The sequence below is a fragment of the Anas acuta genome, chromosome 1, assembly GCF_963932015.1.
Source record: "Anas acuta chromosome 1, bAnaAcu1.1, whole genome shotgun sequence".
Classification (NCBI taxonomy): Eukaryota; Metazoa; Chordata; class Aves; order Anseriformes; family Anatidae; genus Anas; species Anas acuta.
In genome coordinates, this window is record NC_088979.1 from 66,846,756 (window position 1) to 66,872,886 (window position 26,131).

General features: G+C 40.3%; 1 protein-coding gene across 5 annotated transcripts in view; it reads left to right on the top strand.

Moving 5' to 3' along the window:
- The window catches only part of AFF3 (ALF transcription elongation factor 3), a 335,479-nt gene that overhangs the window by 173,396 nt on the left and 135,952 nt on the right, over positions 1-26,131 (top strand). For all 5 annotated transcript variants that reach the window (XR_011096123.1, XM_068680733.1, XM_068680740.1 and 2 more), the window contains exon 5: positions 18,485-18,571. Coding sequence is in view for 4 of the 5 variants with exons in the window: in XM_068680733.1 (XP_068536834.1) it covers positions 18,485-18,571 (87 nt within the window). In the remaining variant the exon portion in view is untranslated. The remainder of the gene's footprint in view (positions 1-18,484; positions 18,572-26,131) is intronic.

The following is a 26,131-nucleotide window of genomic DNA, read 5'->3' on the forward strand; positions in this document are numbered from 1 at the left end:
CACCCCTATATTTTTTAGCATGATGTCAGATGGTATGGAATACCCCTTTGGCTAGTTTGGGTCACCTGTCCTAGGTCTGTCCCCTCCCAGCTCTTGATGCACCCCCACCCAGCCCGTTGGCAGGACAGAGCAAGAAGCTGAGATGTCCTTGGCTTGGTGTAAGCACTGCTCTGCAACAATTAAAACATCGGGGTGTTATCAGCACTCTTCTCATTCTAAGCCAAAACATAGCATTCTACCAGCTACTAGGAAGAAAATTAATTCTGTTCTAACTGAAACCAGGACATCTAATCAAAATTAAATTGTAGTTTCCATGTATTGCTTCCTTTCTCTGCATCCATCTTGAGTTTCATCTCATATGTTTGGGCTGCCAGCCCTTTGCAGCAGGAAATGCTCCTTCATTGTGTGTAGAGCACTTCACTGAGTGGGTCCAGAATGTCACTAATCATTACTCAGGGAAAGCCACTTTCTACACATGGGCACACAGTGATAGGGCAAGGGGGAATGCCTATAAACTAAAAGATGGAAGAGTTGGCTTAGATGTTAGGAAGAAATTCTTCATCCAGGGGGTGGTGAGGAATTGGCACAGGTTGCCCAGAGAAGCTGTGGGTGCCCCATCCCTGGAAGAGTTCAAGGTCAGGCTGGATGGGGCTTTGGGAAGCCTGGTCTAGTTGAAGGTGTCCCTGCCCATTGCAGGTGGTTGGAATTAGATGATCTTTAAGGTCCCTTTCAACCCAAGCCCTTCTATGATTCTATGATCAACTCCTGGCCATGATTATAAGGTAGTTTCACATCCCCAAAACAGATTATTTGCAGACAGCATGTATTCCTAGCTGTAAGGAGAGCCTGTTCTCCTCCATTTCATGAGGTACTGAGATCTGCTTCCTAAAGCTGTTTACTGTCCAAGACCTCAATTCCAGTTGGTAAATCAGAGACCAGCACCGATAAAGTTGTCTTCCATTGCTTTTTGGGTAAGATTTCTCCTCCCACATCTGGATGTGCACCTGAGACCACATCAGATGCTGCTGTAGGGGAAACCAGTATCTCGTGCACAATAAACTTGTCCCTGAAGCAAAATCTTTGTGGACAGCCCCTCTTCAGGAACTACTATTAACATAAAGTTACCTTTTTTCCCCTTCATTCTGTAATTAGACATCCCAATTATGTAGTTTAATCTAATTAAAGTAATGATGCAATTATACAATAATTGATACATAATCGGCATGCAAAAACCTGCGTAAGTATTATTTAACCAACAGAGTAAATTCTAGATGAACCTTTTCAATCTCTTAAAAGTATATCATTTTAGCAGACAGCTTCAGGAAGGGATTTTACCTCCTCAAGCATTTTTAAATCCTTGCTGCTACTAGTAATATATGTTTTTTCCCTTTCCTGGGCATCCTGTTTCCACTGACTTCAACAGGAGCTGAGCAGCTGACTTCAACTGAGCACCCATAGACATGGGAAAAGACTCTGAAAGCCTCATCACAAGCATCTCATCCAGAGATGGTGAAGTGTTACACAGAAATTTCAGCAATGCCTAATACTGGATTACATACTGTTAGAGATTATTAAAATTATAATAATAATAAAAAATATCATCACCAATTACAAGAGAACACAGCTCTGTGGCAGTAATACTGGTACTTTCTCGTCAAATTTTACCACTTTAGATCCTTTGCAAAAAGTAATTAAAAATTACTTTCGTATTATTCAAAATAACTGCAAAATTTTGTAAAATGCAAAAATACATATGAGCACCATGCTTACAGATGCATAAACTGTACTTTAGCTTTGTGTACATGCAAGGTCTCATGCACCAAAATCATCAGAACATGCAGATGAATGCGGGAGTCCTCACTCTAACGACATGGACAGGAATCTATTTTCCTGTATTGGCTTAGTTTTTCTGAAGCAGATAAACGGAGAAGCCTGTGTTTTGTGGTATAAGGATGTTAGCTGTATCTGTAACAGCCAAAGACCCATGTTCTGAAACGACATCAGAGACCTGGGGGCTTGTCTGATAAGAAACGGGATTTCTTCTCATCCTTGGATAAAATTTCCTTTAACGCAGTCTCCACCCTCTTACTGCTGTGCTGCGAACTGTGTATCCTATATGGCTTTTCCCACTGGTGATGTGGCTGAACATCGGTGATATTTTAGCCTTGTTTTGTAAAGCACTGTGGAATCAAATTCATACACATTTATATAATGTTCTATAATTAATCCAGTGTGTCTGGGTGCGTGAAGAAATGAGAATGCCCTGTCCCCTTCTTTGTCTCTGTTGCATAACTCATGGTTTAAACTAGGTTTATTATCTTGTGAGATGCTATATGGCAAGTTTGTTCAAAATGCCTGAGTAGCTGTGTTGATAGAACTATTCACGAGCAGGAAAATTTCAAAGTAAAATGTGAATGTTTCTTGATAAGCAGTCACTTGGGCTTTTTTTGTTGATGTTTCTTTGCATGATTTGCTACTAAGGATCTAGTTTTAAGTGTTATTACCCATATGTGTGGAAGTATAATTTTGATTTGATCCATATTCTCTTTAATGCCAAGAGTGTTGAAAAAAAACTTTTTTAATTTGGTTTCAAATTCAAATATGATGGTTTTACAGTTATCTTTTAATTGTCAGTGTTCATATTGCTAGTATAAGTGTTTGTGTTGCCAGTCATAATCTTTTTTTCAAGACAGACGCTGAAAATACATTAAAAAAAAAAAAAAAAAAAAAAAGCCTATGACTGTATGACTGAACACTTGCTTTTTCATTGTGGTATAAATTCATTCCTATGTATGGAAGCCACTGAGAGCATGCACATCTGGCCCAGAGTTTCCAATCTTAAGAAGAACTTAGAGGTGCCTAAGTGATCCCCTAGCCGCTGCCAAGGTTCACATAGAGAACATCTTTGTCTCCCAACATATTTCTTTTTTCCCCTTGGTGATAAAACTGATTCTAAGGGGTCAGACTGGGGTGGGCAGAGCATGAAGAAAGTTTCAGGTTTCAGTCTGAGCCCTAGGTCCTTGGACCTGAAGGGTGTAATTGCTTCAGAGATAGAAAAAAGCCATTCACCTGCCATTCTTAGGTGAAATTCTCTGCTCGATGGGATAGAGAATGTTGGCAGGTCCTTCTAGTAACAGACATCTGGAGACTGAAAGATATCAAGATAAATACAACCACAAGCTATGGGAAGACTCAGCAAGAATATCACTGCACTAAATAAATAAATAAGTAAATAAAATTCCATGAAATAATTCAGCATAAAAATTTAACATCCAGGTATTTCATGGTTTTGCTTGCCTTTGATGCTCACAGAGGTCTCTGCAATGTAGCTCACAGGAAACACCATGCTGCTAATTTTCCACCAACTTTTGTCTGCATCATTTCAGCAATACACTCACCCATATTTGACACAGGAATTTGACCTGGATTTACCAACAGTTTGGTAATTCTGATAGGTCAGGGGCTGCTGTCTTTGGTGAAGATACAATAACAGCCAGAGTATACCTGATCTCATATTGCTAAGTGTGATTTAAAGGAAAATCTTTGAAAGAAGTATAACTGCCTGAATTACTACTCTTTTATATGTTTTTAAATGAGAATGTAAAGGCCAAGGGCATTTTTTCCTATTTAATGCCATTAAATTCATCATTAAATCTCTCACTGAACACTGGGTGAATTTAATGGTGCCCTCAAGTGCCGATGCTGATGCTTGACTGTGTTAATATTGTTGTATATACAGATACAATAAATAACACTTAGCTAAGATAGTATTAGCAACCTTATTGGATATATCAGTATAAATAGCTGTACTAATGAGATTAAGCATCAGAAACCAATGGCATTGTGAATCCAGGCACTGGGGCTAAAATATGGATAGGGATTCAACACATTGAACCTATCAATAAAACCAAAGAGACTCTACTAAAAGCTTTACTGCTAGTTGCCATTAAAGGATTAATTTGAAAGTACAGTTTTTATCTTTTCTCATCTCACTTTATAACGTGCTCTGGTTAAAACTTCTGCCTGCCTTGTCCACAGGTATTATCAATGCTTCTGCTTGCTGAATAATCTCTGCAAAGCCCCTGGCAGGCCACTCTGCTTTGCCTGACTTTAACCAGTTCCTTTTGGTCGGTGTGATTCAGCACTGGGGAGGACTGAGTTTGTACCACGGGTGTTTTTCGTGCCTAGGATTCTGTATGCAGGGTTGCATTAGCTGAGTCATCTCTGGGTAATTGTTGTTTCTCTTCTCAACATACACCAGTTGGATGCAATTGCCTAGCCCATGCAAATTATTTTAAGCCTCCTGGCATAATTCCAGGATCCCCTTTTTCTCACACAAAAAGCATGAAATGTTCTGATTACAGTAGTCTTTTACCATTGAAGTAATCTCTAACTCTCTTCATTTCATGTGGAGGGTGTTCCTTATTTACACTTTTATTGCTCGAAGGAGAAAAGCTCTGTGTTGTGATATTTCTTTTGATGGGATTCTACGTACAGTAAAGCTTTGAAAGATACATACGCTGCTGTGTCTTACTAAGAAACTTTTCCAAAGTGAAAAAAAAGAAGTGATCTAAAGAACCACCTTTAATCAACAGTGGTAAAATCTTTCCCTGGATATGAGACTTATTTAAGACTTAAGTGGAAATTAATTGATACCTAGACGTAATGTGAATCTTCTTATTCCAGTGAACAGCAGTTTGATGGTTCTCCTGAAGAGAAATCAAAAGTTAATACTTGCTGCTACAAAACAACCCTTTATGGTTTTTAAGATTTTATATTTCCAGTGCTAAGGCTTCTCATCCTAATTTCTTGCTCCTTAAAAATCAGTAATAATTAAAATGTGGTAATGTTGTGTCCTGTTTCCTTTTTCTTTATGTATTACTTTAATTTTTCAACATATTTTTTATGAGATAACAAAGAACATACATACATTCTCATTTTCTTTCACATGACAGCAGAAGAATGTTAATTTTGCTGTAAAGTGAACAACTAAATCATGTGTAGTTAAGAGCTCAAAAATAAACAATCATTTGTAACCATTTTACTTCCTTTCATGCCTCTGTCATGACACAGCCCATAATTTCATAATCACCTACTGTTTGCTGGCAAACATCTTTAGGAATGTTTTAGAGAGTTGTAAAAACTTTTGTTAGTGTCATTTTTCATAACATCCTAGCTGTAAAACCAAGCTGTCTGCGTACTGCGATTCTCGTAGAGCATTACCAGGAAATATCTAGAAATGGTGAGGCAGCACAATACAGTAGATCATGAAGGCTTTCTGTGGATACAAGTCATTCATCTGATCAACTTTACTCATTTCATAACCAGACTATTTATAAACTGTTTCAAAGATATGTTTGGGTTTGGAGTTGGTTGATTTTTTGTTTTGTTTTTTGTTTGTTTGTTTTGTTTTGTTTTTTCCATTCAAAATAATTTATCTCATTTGGTTTTAAACAATTCAGATAAATTAAGTTCATTTGGCTTCAGTTAAAAAAATAAATAAATAAATAAATAAGGTTTCATGCAGTCTGTAACAGTCATCACTCACTATGTAAAAGACATTTAAAACCATTGTGTTGTTTTTGTTGTTGTTGTTGTTGTTGTATTTTTAATAGGTGTGAACTGCTTATGCAGACAATGTCTATGATAATGAGTAAGGTGGTAGCGTTACTCTGCTTCTTAATGAAATAAAATGTGTAATGGATGGAGCCAGAACATGTGCTTTGGGAGCAGGGTATATTCAGTGCATCATCATACCTTCTCTTACTTTTTCCAAGTGGAGTTGCAGATTGGCATTGTCATCCTCAATACCTTTTGTGCCAAGATATGGAAACGACAAGATTCTCTTAAGGGATTTTCTGACTGAAGAGTCTTTCAACCTTAATTCCATTTTTATGTGTTTTACCTCATAATGGTAGCATAGTACTTACAGAGATTACAAGGGTGCTGCGATGCTTAATTCAAGTTTGTAGAATACCTTGCAAATGAAAGACAGTGTGTACAATAAGCACTAACTGTTATTGTTTCAGGGCTTAAAGCAGACAGAACTTGAGACAATGATAGCTTTGAAGAAGCACTTAATATAAACGGTAGATAAGAGTGAATTGTACAGTTAAAGAAAGGTCTCCTTCACTGCTCCATGGGCATATTTGCAGCTCGAGAGAAACACAATTCACAATCAGTTTTAACAAGAAATGCCAGATTGCCTAAGGACAACTGGAGCAAACAAATGGGCCCTCCTTGCTGGCAGCAATCTCCCCAAAGGCCACCCCGCAGAGCAGGGAGCAGTGACAAGTGCTGATTTATGCTCCTGAGAACACGATGGAGAGCAGTGGTAGCAGTGGGAGAAACATCGTTGCAAGGGTTTCCAGAAGCACCCTGCTGCTGGTGAACTTAACATTTTACAACATAGAAACAGGGGACTGGCCTCAAGGCTTCTCCTCCCCCTTCATGGTCTTCTCAGGGCCCAGATCTGGGTCCCTTTTCCAAGGCTGAAGCTGCAGCCCCTGAATTGCACCAACAGTGGTTGCACCAGCTCTGCAAGCAGGGGTACTGCCCTGGGAGACCATCCTCTGATTGGCGCTTTCACAGGATCTCTCTCCTAAGCATGCAAAACAACCCACAGATTAATTTGAAAAACAGTCTGTCTGTGTCTGCTGACTGGTGGCTTTGGCTCTGAGAAATGGATAAAAGTGATGACAAGATGATGCCAGTGCAGCCAGCTCACCAAACCCTTTACTGCCACCAAAAAGTCCTGAATTATCTGTCCGTGCCCCATTAGGGCAAAGACTGGAACATAGCAGTAGGACAAGCACCTTATCCCTTCCCAGATTTTAATTTTGCCTCTGCTCTGAAAAATTAAACCTCTTCCACTGTTGCATGTAGTCTGTACAGGCCAGTGTTCATGGTGTACATGCATGGGGTCTCAGGAGGCCTTCAGGGACTTCAGGTGGAGAGTGCATCCAGTGGGACTTCTCTACTAAAATCCTCAGCTATTTTGAGCAGTCCTCTGGTGCATCCTTTCTTCCTCTTATCTCATTTTGAGTTTGAGACACATTTTCAATCAAATCATTCAAACATCAGCACTGGAAGATGTCAAAAAGAAAAGAAAATCTCTTTGCCTCTCTAAAATGCTGTCAGATATTCTTATCCACAAACGTTTCTGTCAGTTCACAGGTTGCTAAATTCAACAGTTGAAGGTGCAGTCTTATGGTCATTTTGAGGAGGTTCAACTACATGTTTTGTCATTTCCAAGAGAACCTCTATCACTGTACTGTGAAAGATTTAAGATTTCATTTTCACTGCAGATGAAGTTCCAAAGTTATCTAGTAATTTATCTAAGAGGGACTATCCTGGTTCTCCAAATCTCTGCCCACCTGTGCTATTAAAGTCAATGAAAACTGCTATGCCTCATAACTTCTGAACAAAATCATAGCATAAGCATGCCAAGTGCCATGCACACACCGTAAGACACCGCTCATCCCAGAGATTGCAATTGACATCTGCATATACCTATAGGAACTGGACTACTACTCACATGCTACTACTCAGTTCCCCAAGTGCAGCAGGCTCTGGCCAGCCTTTTACCTCATGGTGAACCTTGGAGCAGGCTCAGCAGTCTCTGGCTCTAGCACCAAGCCCCACTCTGCCACCTTGTCACCTAAAGTGGTTTTGTTTCTTTCCTGCACTGATGGCAGATTCTCTGGAGAGAGTTTGGGTTGTTTCCCTAGGGAGCCCTGGAGGGAGGAGGGCAATGTTTGCACCTGGCCCCTACTTTTTGTAAGGGCTCATTCTCCAGGCCCCGAGGTAAGAAGTTGGGACTACACAGACCCAAGTATTTCCTCTACACCTATTGGGGAAGGAGGGCATGTGCATTACTGAAGATGACAGGAGTCAAAGAGCCAGCTGGTGGCCTAAGTGGACCTGCTGGAATGTCGTTCTGCACGGCCCGGTCCCATTGCCAGTGAGTGAGGATGAGCACCTAATGGGAAGCACCACAGCTTTCCTCTCCTATCCACACCCCAACCACTCTTCCAGGCTGAGACAGAATCTAAATGCAACTTTTTAGAAGAAAAAGGTGACATAAATGTAACCAGCCATCTAACCTGCTTGCCACCATTAAAACAGGAAAACCTAAAACTGGGCTATCTATATAATTAAGGAAAGCTTTTTAGGTGATCACAGCTGACCTTTCTAGAACAACAATGTATTTTTAATGTGAAAGTATTAAAAGGTCATGTGCAGTATATATGTTTCTAGGAAACACAGAGAAGGGAGCAAAAAGGGGTCTTAGGCATTCTCGAGCTTCATCCTGATAGGGAGACAACCAAGATATAGAAATATGGTAGCCTGGAGATAGAGACATGACCTACAGATGCGTAACATAAATGTTAAGGATTTTGATGGACAGAAAAAAAGAAAAAAAAAAAAAAAAAAAAGCTCCAAAACAAAATACATGAATCCCACTTTAGGTACATTTTAGGTGTGAGTCTGAACATTGCATTTTGTCACCCCATTTGACTAGTGTTCTGACCTGTGTAACAATCCATATAACTACAGTCATTCTCCCCTGCTTTAAGCCTATTACCTTGTATTTGGCTGGAGCATATCATTTAGAAAAGCATCCTTTCTTGATCTGAAGACTTCAAGGAATTTCAGGTATTTCTGTAGCACAGTGAACCACCAGCTCCTGAGATGTTATTCTTTTCTACCTAAATTCAGTTTGCCTTTTTCTCCTTCTAGCCACTGGTTTATGATAGAAGAAGGCAGCATGTGGCTGCAAATAAGTTTTCTAAAAGTCATGTTAGAAAAAAGGTGTTTGTTTACACACACACACCTCACAGATATTCATGAGATTAAAGCATAGTGCCTCTTGTTCTACTAGAGCTGATCTCTGTAAATCACTGTCATCTTTTTTCTTCCTCTTTTCACCCTTTTCACCTCTCATTTTCCAGCATTTTTGAAGAAATGTTGACAAAGGAAACAGGCCGTTCCAATATCAGCCTCACAAAGTTCTACTGTGTTACTTCCTTTTTCAAACACACAATGATTGAACAAGCTCTTTGGGCCAAAGCATGAGATAGAATCATAGTATCATAGAATCACTGAATCATTAAGGTTGGAAAAGACCTCTAAGATCATCTGGTCCAACCATCTCCCTACCACTAATACTACCCACTAAACCGTGTCCCTAAAATAGTGGGACATTATTTTCAATTGACTGTGCACTGTCCCACTTTACTAGGGATATCTGGTATCCTTCATTCATAGATATGAGTTTGTCCATGCTCAGCTCTGTACGTATCTGTACTCTTAGCTGAATTGGTCTCTGTCAGCTTCAGCCACCACTTTGTGCCGCTGTTCTCCTTCTAGAGTAAGAATCATCAACATTTAACATCTTTCTGTCAATTCAGATCTAGGAGGTACACAGGCAGCCTTGAGAACAGATGGTTGAATTCACATACACTGAAGCATGCAGTGCTACACTGATTTCTTAATCTCATTCAGAATAAATGCCTTGTATATGAACAGATTCCCCAAGTTGTCAGAGTGTCATAAACAAAATTGTTTGCTAATTGCAGTCAGCCACATCCATGTAAGGCTGTCCAGGCAGAATTTACAGGCCACTTTGCCTTGCACAATCTCTCTGTGCTACAGAAAGGAAAAGGGAAAGAGAGCCCCTGCCTTGGTGCTCAGATCCATATTCTGAGGTGCCAGCCTCCTGTAATTTTTACCTGCAAATTTAGCAAAATTCTCCTAGTATCACTAAGACACTGTAATGGCAAAACCTTACTGAGCTGTGCTTCATAGAACCACATTTCAGACCACTTTAAATTCTAGCACTTTAATTCTGATTTCTTTCTTTCTGTGGTCTTTTTTTTTTTTACCCTCTCTATCACCTTTTCACCCTGACCAAGGAGGTTGTTGTAGTAGCAGGAAACAGAAGCTTTCCCTCACCTTGTTAAGGCTGACAGCTTTGCAGGTCTGTTAGCCAAAAGGTGTTCTGGTAGCACCTTAAACCTCAACCCAGAGCACAAGATGTTTATTTCATGTAATGTCTGCCCATAACCTGTGCACAGAGCACACAGGCACTGCTATACTACCCATAAGTCTGTGAAGCTTGAAATATTCAATTAGTTGGCTGAGTTAAAATTATTGATTCATACCCACGGGTGAGCATCCACTCTAGATGCATAAAAGCACCCTTTGTATGAGCCCTCAGGTTCCCAGGGACTATGTGAGTCTTTCTGGTACCCCAGTCTTCTTAAACTGGCTTCACAAGTATAAAAGACTGGAACTAAGATCAACTTAGGCCTATCTGGTTACTATTTGACCTTCTGTCCAGGGGATGAATCAGGACCATTAATGTACCTATCAGAAAGCTTCCAGACTTGCACAGGACAAGAACCCTGGAAAAAAATGCCTAGTTTCAGAAAATTAGTTGTTTTTTTTTTCCCCCACAAATCTTTCTTTGATGACATCCTTACATTTAGCAGCATATTTTTGTCTGGGATAAAGGAGTGTTTATATTAAAACATTACATGCATTTGTGGCAAAGATATTTCAGCACTGCTAAATATTTACCATGGTGGTATTTTGTGTTCTCCAAACCACAGATGTTTTTCATAGTAAATATGTCTGTTTTGTAGCTTTTGGCATTTTTTGTCTGCTTCTTTGTCCATATTAATACAATCATCCATCAAATACAGAGTAAGACGCTGACCAGTGTCTTAGTCTTTATTTCTGATAGTCTTTGTTTTAATTTCTTGAAATATTTCCAGAGCAATCCTGAGGCTGCTACCGTTGCTTTGTTAGCAGACTGCAGAATTAACATGCTTGTTATGATCTCTGAAAATGTCAACTATGTGCACTTTTTCATTATTATTTGAAATCATGCAGAGATCTGGACCTTGAAGTATCCTAGGTCTTTTTCTTTCCTCTTTCTCCTCCCCCCGTTCCCAGGAGGCAGCTATTCATCTTCATTAGCCACTTCTGTTAGCTTGCTGCCAACTGAGACCAGAAAACTGGCTGCATCAGTCTTGCATGGCAATTCAGGAATTAGAATCCACAGTCCTTGGGTGCAGGAGGTTAATGCACTAATAAAGATTGTACCTTGATTAACCACATCATCTCAGCTTGCCCAGGCAAAGCTGGTTTTCAGACAGTTTGTCATATCATATGGCCCAGCGCATTCAGTTAAAAACATAGCTTCCCAACTAAGATCATAGAGGGCAGTTTTGTCTTCTTTTTTCATTTTTTTGATGTTGTTATTTGAGTGAAGAATATTTAAAAGTTTTTATGGAACCCCCCTAGTTTCTGTTCTGTGATATACCTGTAGAGGTACATGTTCTTTCTTTCATGATAGAGGCAAGAAATCTTTCTGGCTTTAACTCTGGTATGAGAGAGCTTGGCACAGGTTATGCCCTAGCTAACACTTGCTCTTAGGATCAAGCTGTTATTCCCTTGGATATTCAGATAAGCTCATTTGGACCCCATAAATGAATAACAATATGCAACACTCCTTGTTAAAGAATTATAAGCACACTTTGAAGGAACTAACTAAGTCCATTTGGTAAGTGGCTGTAGAATTTTTTCATGTTTAACTGTCTTAGATTGTTGAACCTTGACTAAATGTTGCAGGTTATTTGCAGGATGGTTCCACTAAAGCAGAGATAAATTCCAAACATAAATTTATTGCATTGGCATTTGTGATTTGCTATAGAGTGATTTGATCCACAGATCACATTACAAATGTTCATGATTTGGAGTGGTTTAGTTCTGCAGATACCAAACATCTGGAGATTTAATGCTGAACACATTATTTAATGCTGCAGTCTGCAAAATCTTTGACCTTCTCCCTTTCCAAGGGCCTAATTTCTTCCTCTCTTCCTCCCTCTTTCTTTCTTTCTTTCTTTCTTTCTTTCTTTCTTTCTTTCTTTCTTTCTTTCTTTCTTTCTTTCTTTCTTTCTTTCTTTCTTTCTTTCTTTCTTTCTTTCTTTCTTTTTCTTTCTTTTTCTTTTTCTTTCTTTCTTTCTTTCTTTCTTTCTTTCTTTCTTTCTTTCTTTCTTTCTTTCTTTCTTTCTTTCTTTCTTTTTCTTTTTTCTTTTTCTTTCTTTTTCTTTCCTTCCTTCCTTCCTTCTTTCCTTCCTTCCTTCCTTCCTTCCTTCCTTCCTTCCTTCCTTCCTTCCTTCCTTCCTTCCTTTTTCTTTGCCTTCCTCTCTTTCTTCCTCTCTTTCTTTCCTTTTTTCTTCCTTTCTCTCTTTCGTTCTCTCTCACTTTCTTGCTTTCTCCCTAAGATGCACATACACACACACACACACAGAGTCCTGTTTCCATTAAGCAATTAAGGTGATGTCCACCTGTATGGGTCTGAAAAACTAAGCACAGTACAAAAGACTCTGTCACAAGCTACACAATTGTTCTGATGAAGCCCATTGAAATAAATTTGTGTCATAGAAAGGAACAGGGCCTTGGAAGGATCTTGGGACTAGAGGCAAAGGGGAAATATGGTAGCATGTTTTACAGCAGATTACCATGAAAAGAAAAAAAAAAAAAAAAAAGAAAAAAAAAAAAAAAAGAAAAAAAAAAAAAAGACTTCTAGAAATCATTTGAGCAGGAATAAGGGAGACAGAACTGCTGACTGAGACTTGGTGCTGAACCAGCACCCAGCTCAGCACAAATGGTATCCTTAAGACTATTTCTTGTTCCATCACAGAGAGCTCATAGTGGTTCCCTTGTGTCATCTTCCAGTTAGTGTGTGTGCAAAACCATGTTTGTCATTTATCTCAAGTTTAGAAAGCATTTGACATCATACATGACGTAAATATTAACCATAAATCAAAACCTGCCTAAATAAGTGGATGGAAATGAAGTAATACATTAAACTACAGAAGCTGAAAAATGGCAAGATATTTTGTTGGGTTATTGTAGTTCTGAATAGCACGTTGCCAAAAGGATAATGACAAAATAAAAGATGTTCAAATGGAAAGAAGAAAATGATCAAGTGCTCAAAGGAAAATAGAGAATTTATGAAAAAGAAGAAAAAAGGAGTAAGTAGGTGTAGTTTGGAAAAGTGACATCTTAAAGAAACAAGAGGAGACAGCTTTATATTTCTGTTTTATAGATGTATATTTGAGGCTTGGGTGAGAAAAGTCACAGCAATAACAGACACTAGAGGAACCAATTTAAAAAAAAATGAAAATTTGATTCTTCATATCATGAGAATCTTATCATAGTGAAATGTTGTCAGCTTCAACATAGTCTCCAAAAGTTTCATTGTCAGACACTTTGCTTTGGATGTTTGACACTAAAATCATAGCCATATTGTCAACTAGTGGCAGTGGAGCTTCACTGAATTGAAAGGGACCTTTGCCAGCTGACAGCACTTAAAGAGAGTCTCCTGTGTTTAAAAATAAAAATCTGTTTTATGAAGAGAGGAGAGTAACTGAATTAAAGGTTCTCAAACAGTGTTCTCTGGTCACTTGCTAAGGGGTCTTGGAAAGCTCTTTTTTAGTTTTGTGTTGCCTTTACTTTCAGCTGAAAAAATATATCCAATGCCTACCTAAAAGCTGCATTTCAGTATAGGTGGCTATAAAGAAAGCCCCTCTGTGGTCCCTGTGTGCTATCCAGCAGAGTATTTGCAAAGGAAAATTGTGTCTCCCCAATCCCATATAATTCCTGTGACATGTCAGTAGAGCTGTGTACGAAGTTGAGCCAGCTAAGATAGTTTTCAAAAGGTATTTGACAGGGTCCTTTATGAGATGCAACAAAAATTTCTTAAATCACCCTCTGTGAGAGACAAAATATTATGAATCAAGAATTGGCTAGGTGAGCACCAGCAAAGAGGAGGATTAAACAGTCAATTTTCTTAATGGGCCAATGATACGTTCGAGTTGTGGCAGCGAATGAACAAGGTAATACATGTGGCAAGAATTTAAATTTAGATGAGACTGAATTCATGACTTGTTTTTAATTACAATTTTTCTGAATCAGTTCGCCCATTCCTAGAATCATACACCACACAGCAAGATTGATAGCACTAGATAAACAGCATTGCCTTGAGTTTGGAGTAAATACTATTATTTACCTCTGCATGGTACTTTTCCTGAAAAATTACCTACAAGCTAGGGTTAAAAGCCCCAAACAAAACACCACAATGCTGACATTAATCCACAGGAAATGTCTCGTTACTTAATTGTTGCTGCAGAAACTACATTTGGAGCAAGGATACACAGTACTATAGATTTCTTTATCTGAAGGTTTTCCCTTCAGTGAGAAGAAAAGCATAGTTTGTATGCTGACTAAGATTAACTAGGTTTAGGCATTTTTAACTTGTAGAGCTGGACATTTACGTATAACTGCTGAAAACTGATTTACAACAGGCAGAAAAGAACACGGTTGCAGAATTTCAATGTGCATGTGGATGAAACGTGCCGTTACCACCACCACAAAGATGTCAGCTGGAAACAGCATCACTGTAACCCGTACAAGGAGAAGCATGCATTAATAAAAATGAGGGCAATCAGAGGTCTACCGAGACCTCTACTGAGTGGCCCGTTGTAATTTGGATGTCCCTCCCCATAGATGCCTCCTCTGCTGTCCCCTTGCCCACCTTGTCCCTGTACATGCAACCTCTGCTGGTCCTCGCCATCCCAGGCCATCTGAGCTGCCCTTCAATCTGGTACATCTGGCTGCAGGAGGAGCAGGGCTGTCATCGTCATCTCAGATAACCTGTCCTGCAGATGGGCATGCATGCTTCTCCACTTTCTAAGCAGTCTGCTCAGGGCTTCATTCTTCAGTTTAGAAATCTGTTTTCCACACTTTGGGACCCAAAATGGTGTCTGAGTGTTTCTTTTAGTGAACATTGTTTAGGACTCTAAGGTTAGTGAAATCAAGGTGGGAGAAAGATCTAAATCGGTTTAAGATCAGACCCTGGCCTTGTAATGGCTGGAACATTACCTGATTCAAGATATTTCAGAAACATTTTTTGTCCTATTTATGTTTAAAACATCCCAGAATTATTTCTCATTCTGATTTCAAAAATCATTTGTGCCAATCATAAGTCTTAATATCAGTTGGAAGGTGCAGAAGATCTTAAGAACATTTACATTGTTAGTGCTGTTCATCAGCAGATTTGAAATGCTGGCTTCAGTCCAGTGGATATTTTATGCCAATACTGCCAATCCCTAACACCAAAGACAGACAAGTTAGCTGACCAGAAAAGAGAAGCTGTGCATGAAATATTATTCTCACCGTCCTTTTGAATTCCAAGTTGAATCCTTTTTATTTAGTTGGTTAGACAGTTGCCTTTCAGGCTTACATTTTCAAGAATTTCACACCATGCACTAAGAAAAATCTTTATATAATAGTATGCCACCACTAGTGCTTTTAATCTGTGTCAAATATCTTCAGAGAGAGCCTAAAATCACAAGAGTTGGTGCACAGGGACATATTCTATACTTGTTTCTGCTTGCCGTTGACCTTTCTGGACACCTAAATCCTTCCTTCTGTTTTCTAAGATTCTCTTCTTGGCAGTCAAGTGGAGACTGTGCCCATAGTTTAATGCTTCTCTCATCAAAAAATATTTTACTGCATTTAAAGCTTACCACTGCTCAAAGTTGACAACCCATAGTTTGCAGATTTTTTTATATATTATGTTTTCTGTTTACATTTTAGTTTTTGTTTTCTAATTTGATTTCATTTCTAAGTCATCTGAATTTCAAAGAATAGCAATAAATAGATGGTAGGATCACAATTCAAAATATTATTCTGGTAAAATCACATTCAGATATTCATTATAATACCAATTATTAACCAAGGTAAATATCAGTGATATTACTAAATCTGTGTGTCAGAAAAGGTTACATCAAACTTAAATTATGTAGAAAACTTTATTATATACGACAACTCAACATACAAAGGGAGGAGAAGAGAAGCTAAATGAAAAAAAAAAAAAAAGAAAAAAGGACGATTAAGGCCATTTTTCATTGAAGTGTGGATGAGAAATAATCTTGGGGAAAAGAAAAAATGAAAGATTTTGACATGTCAAAAAAAAAGGTCACCCTTATTTTTAATCAGCCCTCTAGTCCTTTCCATGGATGAAGGTATCATTGTCAGACTTGGGCAGGCAAGGAGGGAGGGAAGAGCCCTGCTCCTGCTAACAGATTGGTTTCTGCACAGCATATAGCAGACTTCTCAGAGGATGTTTCCATGAAGGTGACAGTGGGGGTCAGCCACTGTATAACATGGAGGAACTGCTGCTTAGGCAAATGGAAATCATAAGTACTGAGCATTTCACAAGTAGGATGACTTTAGGTCAAAACCACCAGAAGCTCCCAGGCTGTTTGGCCCAATTCTTTGATTGACAGAGGTATAAAGCATTGCCCTTCAAAAGAAAGGAGTACATAATTCTTTCTTATTCAAGCTTTGATTCTCAGAACATTAGCTCGTAGGAAAAAACACTTCATTTGGGAATGGAGTTTTACAGGTGGAAACACCTTTCCTCTGTATGCACAGTATCCAATTTTCTAGAAAGTAAGCAAATGGTCATGTAAAAGAAAAACAGAAAAAAGAAAATGAGGAACTGATCCTTTTTTAGATCACAGCCTTAGGAGTAGAAGTCCCTATTGCAACTTTGCTTTCCGCCAATTTGCTGTCATAAACTCTTACAGTTGGAATATTTCTCAGTATGCAATTCATTCATCATTTGTAAATATCAGCACCTATGGTACTTGCAGCTGTAGGACCGCTCCCTTCCAAATGTCAAAATGCTTGCCTGTGTTTTTAGTAGCCTGTGTTTTTGCTTGCCTGTGTTTAAAGAACTTACTGTATATTAAAACTTACTATATAGTGCAATTGCTGGCACTTATCAGATAAACGAGTCATAAGATGAACAATCTGCCTCAAAGAACTGAAAAGCAAAGCAATTCTGATACTGAAACTGCAAACCACATGATGTGCTGATTACAGGCACCCACATAGATTACAGAAGTATAATAAATCATGTAACTTTTTAGCCTCAAATAAAATAAAAGAATGTAGTTTTTATTAGGAAATAAACTGTTTATCAAGAACACTTTAAAGGTGACATTTATTACTAATAAACTATGTTGAAAGGGCTGATCTGTTCATTGGCAGAAGAGCCAGAGACTTTCTTTTATGTAAAAAATGCCCCATTGCAGTCCATGCAGGGTCCGGAAGCACTTCCATCAGCACTAGTGAGGGATGGGCAAGAGATTCACCCACACCTTCTTTCAAACTAGAACAATTTCTTTTCTCTTTAAAAATAAATGAGTCATGGAAATATAACTCCAGTATTATTCTGGGAGTGATCGTAGATCTCGGCACATCTCCTTGGAATATCACTGAGAATCAATTCCAGAGTCAGCTAATGGTATCAAAAACCCACAAAGCATCTGTCAGACAAACTCTTGATAGTGTCAGTGAGTCCCATGCTTAGGCAGGATGTTATTTCCTCTTCATCTCTTGAAACTTATGTGTTGGCTCTTCAGGATTGTCATCCTCTGCATTGCTTCTCATATAACTTCTGTTAAGTTACTGTGCACCCAATATTATAGCTGTTGCTGCTGAACACGTCAAAAACCACATCCATCTTATAACAGCCTACACTAGAGAGGAATATGAAAGCCTCTCTCTCAACAAAGCATCTCCTATCTGAAATATTTAACTCACACAGATCCATTAGTCCCTACCTTCCTAAAAGCAGACTTGCTTTGGAGACCAACTCATTCTTCCTTGACTGGTGATGGCATTGAAGGTGTGTCTACCTGCTACCTGAAGTTGGGTCAGAAATGACTGCATACAAGTCAATTTGAGCTACATGCATCTCTTAGCTATTAAAAATGTCTTAGAAGAAAAAAATAATGGAGAGGAGGCAAAGGTAGAGTGCAGCACACCTTGTTTAGGTTTTGCTGTACAATTGTCACCTGCAAGGCACAAAAAAGTGGCAACTAGGAGCTGATTCAATTCCTTCAATATGAAAAAGGTAATTTTAGGAATTAACCATTGGGCAAGTTCATTGTTGAACATTTACCATTCTGACCTTGCCTCTGAAATTTATTCTATTAGTCCATAGGATGTACTTTATTACTCGGTCACAAACTGAGATTTCCGTTCCCATACTACAAAATATAAAAATAAAATTATTCTGTTAGTCTCACCAGACAGAATACATTGAATGATAGAAGTGTGGTTGCTGATTGGCAGAAAAATCAAACTTCTTGCACTTAAGATGCATTAACTATTCAGGAAAATGAAATGGTACTTAAGAACTTCTCTCAAGAGTGTGCGATAAAAATCAATGTAGATCATGTATTGTCTAGATTATATGTAAACTGGGCATTTCCTAGAAGCTACAGTAACTTAGTATTCCACTACCCAGACAATTGTGCTACTGATATACTGTTATTGTCTCCTGTTCCATTGACTTTCTAAATACAGTCTGCTCTACAATATTGTTTTTCAGGAGATGACCCATTCTTGGCCTCCACCACTATCAGCTATTCACACACCAGGGAAGGCAGAACAAAGCAAGTTTTCCTTCCCAAACAAGGTAAGAGATGTAACAATGTAAAGGCATGCCTTCTGCACCTCAAAATACATCCTACATGAGGTCTGGCTAAGTATGTGAGGGCTCTGGGCTGAGACTGATGTAGTGCTGATGACTTTTCCATGTGTGCGCTATTATCCCCTTGCCTTTTCCTTGCCTACAGCCTCTGCAGCAGTACACAGTCTTGTTTTCATATTTTATGGCAGCAACACCGACCCTGGTGTGTTGGTCACAGGTTCCTTACCACAGGGAAAAACACAGGTGTCCTTGGTGGGGTGTCCAGAAGTGGTGCCTTCTGTACACCCAGGCACCTGCTAAGGCTCCTGACCAGCGCTTCAGGGCATATACAGCTGCTGCAAGTCAAGAAGCTCCTTCTCACATCCAGTAGCTCTTGCCTCATTTGCCCGTCAAGGACTGAGACGGGCTTTGCTAATACGCTGGCCTGCACAGCTAGGGGCTGAGGAGAGGGTGAATTTCCCCTGCTACCAACCTGGTTTCAGGGGTATCTTTGCTACAGAGGCAGGCAGTTCAGTGCAGTGGTGCCTGGAGGGGCCACAGAAGTATTTTCCAGGGAAGTATTTGTCTGTCCAAATCCAATGGCGGTGGACTGCAATGCCCCTGGTCCCAAAGGACCAATGCTACTGGTCCTGCTAATGCTTCTTTGAAACCAGCTCCACTAATGTATATGTATCACGGGCAGCATACAATGGGGTACAGTGAAGCTTATTGGCAACAGCTTGGGGAAACCATATTATTTGTACTTGGTAAATCAGGATGGAATGAGGTCAGATATCCTATGGATGAGCCAATATAATTCTCATATTTTATTGTCATATACCGTTTATATGCTACAAGCATCTTTCTTGAAATATTAAAACTTGAAAGATGGTATTGATGCCGTTTATAGCCTTTTTCCTGATAAAGGAAGTTCCTTTGGTAACTTTAAGTCCATTCTGCAAAATTTAGTGCATGGAATAATTGTAACCACAAAGCCAAGAAAACGTCAAGATTTGCCTACAGTAAAACAGCTTTTCCGTGGATGGTAGTGTCATGATTTTGAAGTACCAGGGGTGTAAACCAAAACATCTCTGGCATGTTATGAAAGAAAAAGAAGGAAATAACTCACTGTCTTTGCTCATTGAAGACAGACAGTTGATTGAAGATGGTAGGCGGTATACAGGCTTCCTAAGTTAGAATAAGCCCAGTAGGAGATGGATCAGCAACTTACCAGCCGGTGAAACGTTCAAACGTGAATGACAAAAATGAAGTGGTGCTTGCAACCCTACAGTTTCTGCCACAATTATTACCATGAAATTCTTTTGTGTAGCACATGTGCAGATGTGTATGGGCAAGTTATGCCCCTATCGGCAAGCGTGTGTGATGGTCATGAACTCACTTTCTCACAACTAATTGTATTGTGATAAATATAGGACTAGCAGAACCACAGACTGTAGGGCAAAGATATGTGAATGATGCCTGATATTGACTTTCTCATCTTCTCTCTGCCTGTTGATCCATCTCTCTGGGAAATACTCTGATAGCTTGAACTGCAAAGCTGTTTTGGAGGTCTACCATTCATTTTTAGAGACCTTTCTAGTTGGTTGCCTATTGTCCTAACAAAGTAGGATCCCCACTTTATTTAAGCTAAGGATGGATGAGATTTTATCTGATAGTATATGAACATACCTTTATACATATAATGACATGGACACTGTATTGTGTGCTGGGTGGCCTGCATAGCCAAAAATTAGAGTTCTTTGTGTGAGATGTGGATTAAGTACCTGGTGAATCTCCTCTTGGAAAAATCCTGCGTTACTGGCCATAAAAAATGGTAAATTTAGATACCAGCTCTATTTGTAAATATATTTTAAATAATTAAAATGTATTTATTTAGCCTTCTCTGAATCTATAAAGTTGGATACTCGAGAAAGCATCTGCTTTCCAGGCTCCCAAATGCAAATAATGGTTTCCTAATTTTTCAGTTGTGTTTTTGGAATATTCATAAGCTAACTATTGTTTTTCACAAAGTGTAGTGAAAAACCTTTGTTGGATCTCATAGGAGATAACTCCTTAACTCTTAGGAAGCTTTCCCACAGATAAGCTACACAACTGTACCAACTTGTAAGAACCTGAGAAATACACCAAACTATAGAGGATGACAAGTTGCTCAAAAAAATGGGTCTGTCAGTCAAGTAGTGGGCAAGACCAGCAAAGAGGCTAAAAGGCTAACTTTGGGGCATCAGCTCCTTCTCTCCATCTCTCCATCACCATGCAGTGTATGGTATTGCGAATTCATTTCCAGCCTTTATGGAAGTGCTGAAAGATCAGTTCAGGTCATTTGCAGTTTCTCTTCAAACCAACTCCACTCCAGAGGAGTAAATAGACTGCAATCCTTTAACAACAACAACAAAATTCCCAGGTTAAAAGGTATTCATGATCTTGGGAATGAGAAAAAGCTTGTAAGACTCTCACCTTGTTGCAAGGATGCAAATCATTCTTACTTTTCTGTCTATAAAAACTGAGTGTCAGCATCATTACTTCCTGTACATACCGAACTACTTTTCACCTGCAACTCAAGTAATTAGTGATTTGACAGCCTGAAACTTGAAATTTATTAATTAGGCTATTAAAGTTGCAGAGGCCACAGGAACTATAGCTAGACTGGTTTTGATATCAGTCTAGCAAAAAAAAAGCTTATTAATTATGTTTTATATATCACACATACAACAGAAATACATTTTTGAAACCGTGCGTGTGGATACATCCACCTATACATCTCTATATGCTCTGTGGATGGGAGGGTATATGTGCATATGCTACATATGCATATAAAATCAGACCTCACTAACATTGGAGGTCTACGTTAATCCACAAGAATGGAAGTCATTGTTGGGTTTGAAGTGTTCGCTACTGCCCGGTAGGTTTTCCAGCACAACACTATCACGAGAGCACGTGAATTTTCTTTCTCTGTGGAATTAATTTGTACTCTTGAATTTACTAGGAAGGGCCAATGACTGTCTCTTTATTTCTTGTTTTTCAAAGCTTAAGGATAATTGAATCAGTGTGTGATGTGACAGGCTGCATGTGCTTTCCTTTCTCCTATCTCTGTCACACTTTGTTATGTACAAATGATTAGGCATTATTTGATTGTAATTTTATTAAAAACATCTTAATAAATAAACTTTAAATGAATAATTAAATTTGATGCTTGTACAAATGAGCTTTCATGTTCAGGCATTAATTCCCTATACTTGTGTGGGAAAAAATGTTGTTAATTCTACTGCCTCCTTTTCTAGAATACATCCTAGAAACAATAAGGTTTGAAAAGCCCTCCAAGATATCTGGTCCAACCATCACCCTGCCACCAACGTCACCCAGTAAACCATGTGCCTGAGCACCACGTCCAACCTTTCCTTGAACACCCCCAGGGACGGTGACTCCACCACCTCTCTGGGAAACCCATCCCAGTGCCTGACTGCTCTTTCTGAGAGGAAATGTCTCCTCATTGCCAACCTGAATCTCCCCTGGCACAACTTGAGGCTACTCCCTCTAGTCAGTCTTACTTCAGTGCCAAGTAAAACTATGGAGTTTTTTTGTTTGTTTCCTTTTTTGTTGTTGTTGTTTTGTTTTGTTTTGTTTTGTTTTTATTATTTTTATTTTATTCTGGGAGTTACTGAAAAACTCCCAGAACTGAATTTACTGAGGTCTGTTGATAGGTCTCAGTGTGCCTGCCAAGGGCCAACCTGGAGAATCTGCCTTTCCAAGACATTCCCTGAGTGATGGTGCCTCAGGACTGAGCACATCAGACACATAGAACACACTGCTCAACAGGCAGTGGGAATTGCTCTTTAAAGGTTTCTCTGCAGACAGACTGTATAGGGGGTCCGAGGCAGCTTAGGATGATGTGTGGAGGCTTGCAACAGAGACAGCTGTTACCAGCCAGATTCTTCAGAGACTCCATTCCCTCCAAGAGCTTCCCCCTATGCAGATGGCAACAAATTGCTCATGTTAACAAACATTCTGTCTATGACTACCTGTGCAGAACTTTGTGGGGGAACCTAGACATAGGGTACTGAGTGCACCACTGCAACACAACTGGGAACCATGTCCCAAAAAAAAGAGAGCCAAAGTCCAGCTGAAGTAGGAAACAACCTCTGAAGGTCACCTGGTCCATTTCCCCTTCACAAGCAAGGCCACATGGAGCAGGCTGTCCAAGACCATGCCCATGCCAGGGTAATTCCAGACTTATCAGTCTAGCATCAGCTCCAGCTGAAACTATGGAGAAAGTTATTCTAGGAGTGACTGAAAAACACCTGAAAGACACTGTAGCCATCAGTCATAAACAGCACAAGCATATGAGGGGACTGTTTTGGAGACCACACTGTTTTAGGGAGCTTGTGTGTGACATGCTAAGCCTTCTCCTGTCCAAGAGCTGCAAGGACCTTCACCCAAACCTAGAGATGCGAGGCCAGGGGGATTGCTGTGATGCGGCTGTGACGCCGGTGACAGCACAAAGGACGGGTCACAGCGTCACAGTGCGGGAGCTGTCATCAGGGCCAGCAGCAGGCAGCGCCACCCCACTGTGGCCTGGGCCGTCGGTGAGTGCAGTTCGCACCTCCTGCTGGCTATGGCTCGCCTGATCTTCCTCGCCCTGGCTGTGCTGGGCATTGCCCAGAAGCCGTGGTTGCTGGATGATCCCATGGATGCGGATACGCACAAGAGAATGCAAGAGCATGAAGAGCAGCTGCATCAGGGCATGGCTGGGCTGCTGCGAGAGATGGAGCAGAGGAGACTGGAGCAGAGCCGGGGCGTCCTGGGAGCTCTGCTCTTCAGTGCCTTGCAGCAGTGGCACCTCTGGGCCTTGCCTGACCTCCTTGTGCTGCTCTTTGGGCTCTGCCGCTGGCTCAAGAAAAGGAGCCGTGAGCCGGGCAGCCGCAGCAAGCAGGGCAGCTCTACAAGAAAGAAGGAGGACAACGGTGATGCGGAGCAAGACGGTGACTCGCACACCACCTGGCATCTGGGCAGGGTTTGGGCTGATTGCAGCCAGTGGCCGGCGCCGTCCATGGCTGACAAGTGCAAGGTGGTGGAGGAGCTGGTGGACGAACTGCTTGGGGCCTGCCGAGGGCTCTGCAGCAAGTGTCCCTTCAAGCCACAGCTGCAGCCGGCCATCGGCCTGGGCTGCCTCTCCGAAGGCTGCAGCGCCCGCGAAGACGACGTCGTCTACCGCCTGCTCGTGCCCCTGAGGCCTCCCCCTGGACACGCCTTCCACCCAGAACTCGGTGCCATGGGGAAGAGAGCAACGAGGAAGCCCGGGCTGCGCGTGGACCTGCAGTGCACCTGCGCCAGGGAGCGGCTGCTGGGGGACATGCTGTGCTTCCTCCACCACTCCGAGGACGAGCTGAGCAGAAGGCAGGAACCCAGCCTCCTACGCAGCCTCTGCACGGGCTCCTACCTCAACGTGGAGGAAACCACGCGCTGGTTCCAGGACTTGGTGCAAGCAGCCTGGCAACTTCTGCCGCGCTCACACCACTGCCGCCTGACGCTGCTGCCCTCCCGCCGCTCCTGTAGGTTCAAGCTGGCCAACACCTCCAAGAGCACCATCTCCATCGATATCACGCTTGGGGTGCAGATAGATGGCTCGGGCAGCTTCCTGAGTCTGCAGTAGGCCGCGCACAGCTTCGGCTGCAGCCCGGCGCAGCCGCACAACACCACTTTCTCCAGCAGCGCAACACAGACACCTGTGCGCAGCCGGGCACTGACCAGCCAGACCCTTGGGCAGGCTCCATTCCATCCAGGAGCTTCAGCAAGGCCACCTAGAGCAGGCTGCCCATGACTGTGTGCACAATGTTGTACTTACATCTTAGAAGACGTTCACATCCTCAAAACAATATGGTTGTAGAAGACATCTATGATCATCTTTGGTGTTTTTCTTCATTTTTACTGTCTTTAAAGCTTAGTCCAGGTTTTGATTTCTATTTAATTGTATGTGATGTTTTGATCAGCCATCATTTTGTTATTTTAGAATTAAACTATCCACTTAAGGAAAACTGGTGTTTTGTCACAAATTTGGATCGATTAATATCAGAAGCTATGTTATGATAATATTGCTGTCTTTTCAGTGCCCATTTCTTTTACTTTTTCCTTTATTGTTCATTTTAACAATCTGGAGCCAAAAAATAAATAAATAAATAAATAAATTTTTTAAAAGATCCAGAAATGAAACCTTCATCTTTTGTTTTTTAAGTTACATAATGGAATATTTTTTCCTACCTCAGTGAGAGTATTCTCTATTTCATGACCATATTTTTACTAGGCTTTTTATTAAGAACAATTTGTTGAGAATCAAGACACTTTAAAGAATCAGTTAAAAGGAGAATTGAAAATATTATAGCTCTTGCTTAGCTGAAGTGAAATTTGAGACAAAGCAAAGTCAATGGCAGAGGTAAGATACCATTATAGACAGTTAAAAGGTAAGGGTGCATTCTTCCTGAAGTTGATGAAAAAGAGTAAGCAATTTCCTTGTTTATCAGTTTCAAACAATTTTACAAACACAAGGATATTTCCATCCAAATAACTCTATTTCCCAAAACAGAAAACAGTTTCTCCACCTATAGGTACATAAATTCACTACTCTGGAAACTGAACATGTTCTAAGAGCCTACTTTTACTGGTAGCCTGGCTGGCTACTAGAATAACATTTAAATTCAAGGGTATATATCATTATATCACCACTGCAAGACGATTCTGACTTCATAAGATTATATTCAGTAATGGGGGTGAGGGAGGAGTCTTTAATATTCCTTTATCAGAAGCCTTCATAAAATGATGAGGTAATATGTCAAAAGAAGACAATTTCAAATTATTGAAAAATTATTTTCAGCATATGAAGCACGTATAGACATTGTGAGTGTATGAGACATTCTACTGTAGATGATAGTAGAAACTCTTAATATTTGCCCCAGAATTTGATGTCTCCCATTTCAGATGTGTAGGGTGTCACTGAATTACAGATGTGTGCTATGCCATAAAAATTATGCAGATTAAAGTCATGCAGTCCAGAAAGCCTTGACTCCAAAGCAGATGGTGCAGATGGAGATTTGACCAGCCAAGTCTTCAAGATCCCAATGCCCACCATTCAGACAATCTTCATTTGGAGTTGCCAAGAAACCCTTGGGCCCTCCAGACCCTGAGGCATGTTTCTGCAAGACCCAACAGCAAAAACTTAGCTTGGCCAAGTCAGAGCATCCTTGAGCTCTCTGGGTACTTGCAGTTCCTTTCTTCAAATTTCTACCTTAGAGATTTCTATGGTTGGCATCTGTGTGGGATCTGGTGAGCAAGTGAGGAGATGGCACAGACAAAGGGAAATATTTTAGGATGTGTTTCTGTGTTGTTTTTTGTTTTGTTTTGTTTTGTTTTGTTTTGTTTTGTTTTGTTTTCTTCTTAAATTTAAGACCAACCTAAGGCCTGAAGTCTGGCTTCCGAGCTGTAGCAAACCTACAGACTTCTCAGCCATTTCACCTCTTTAAAATGTAGCAGAAACATTCCAGCTTTCAGCAAGTATAA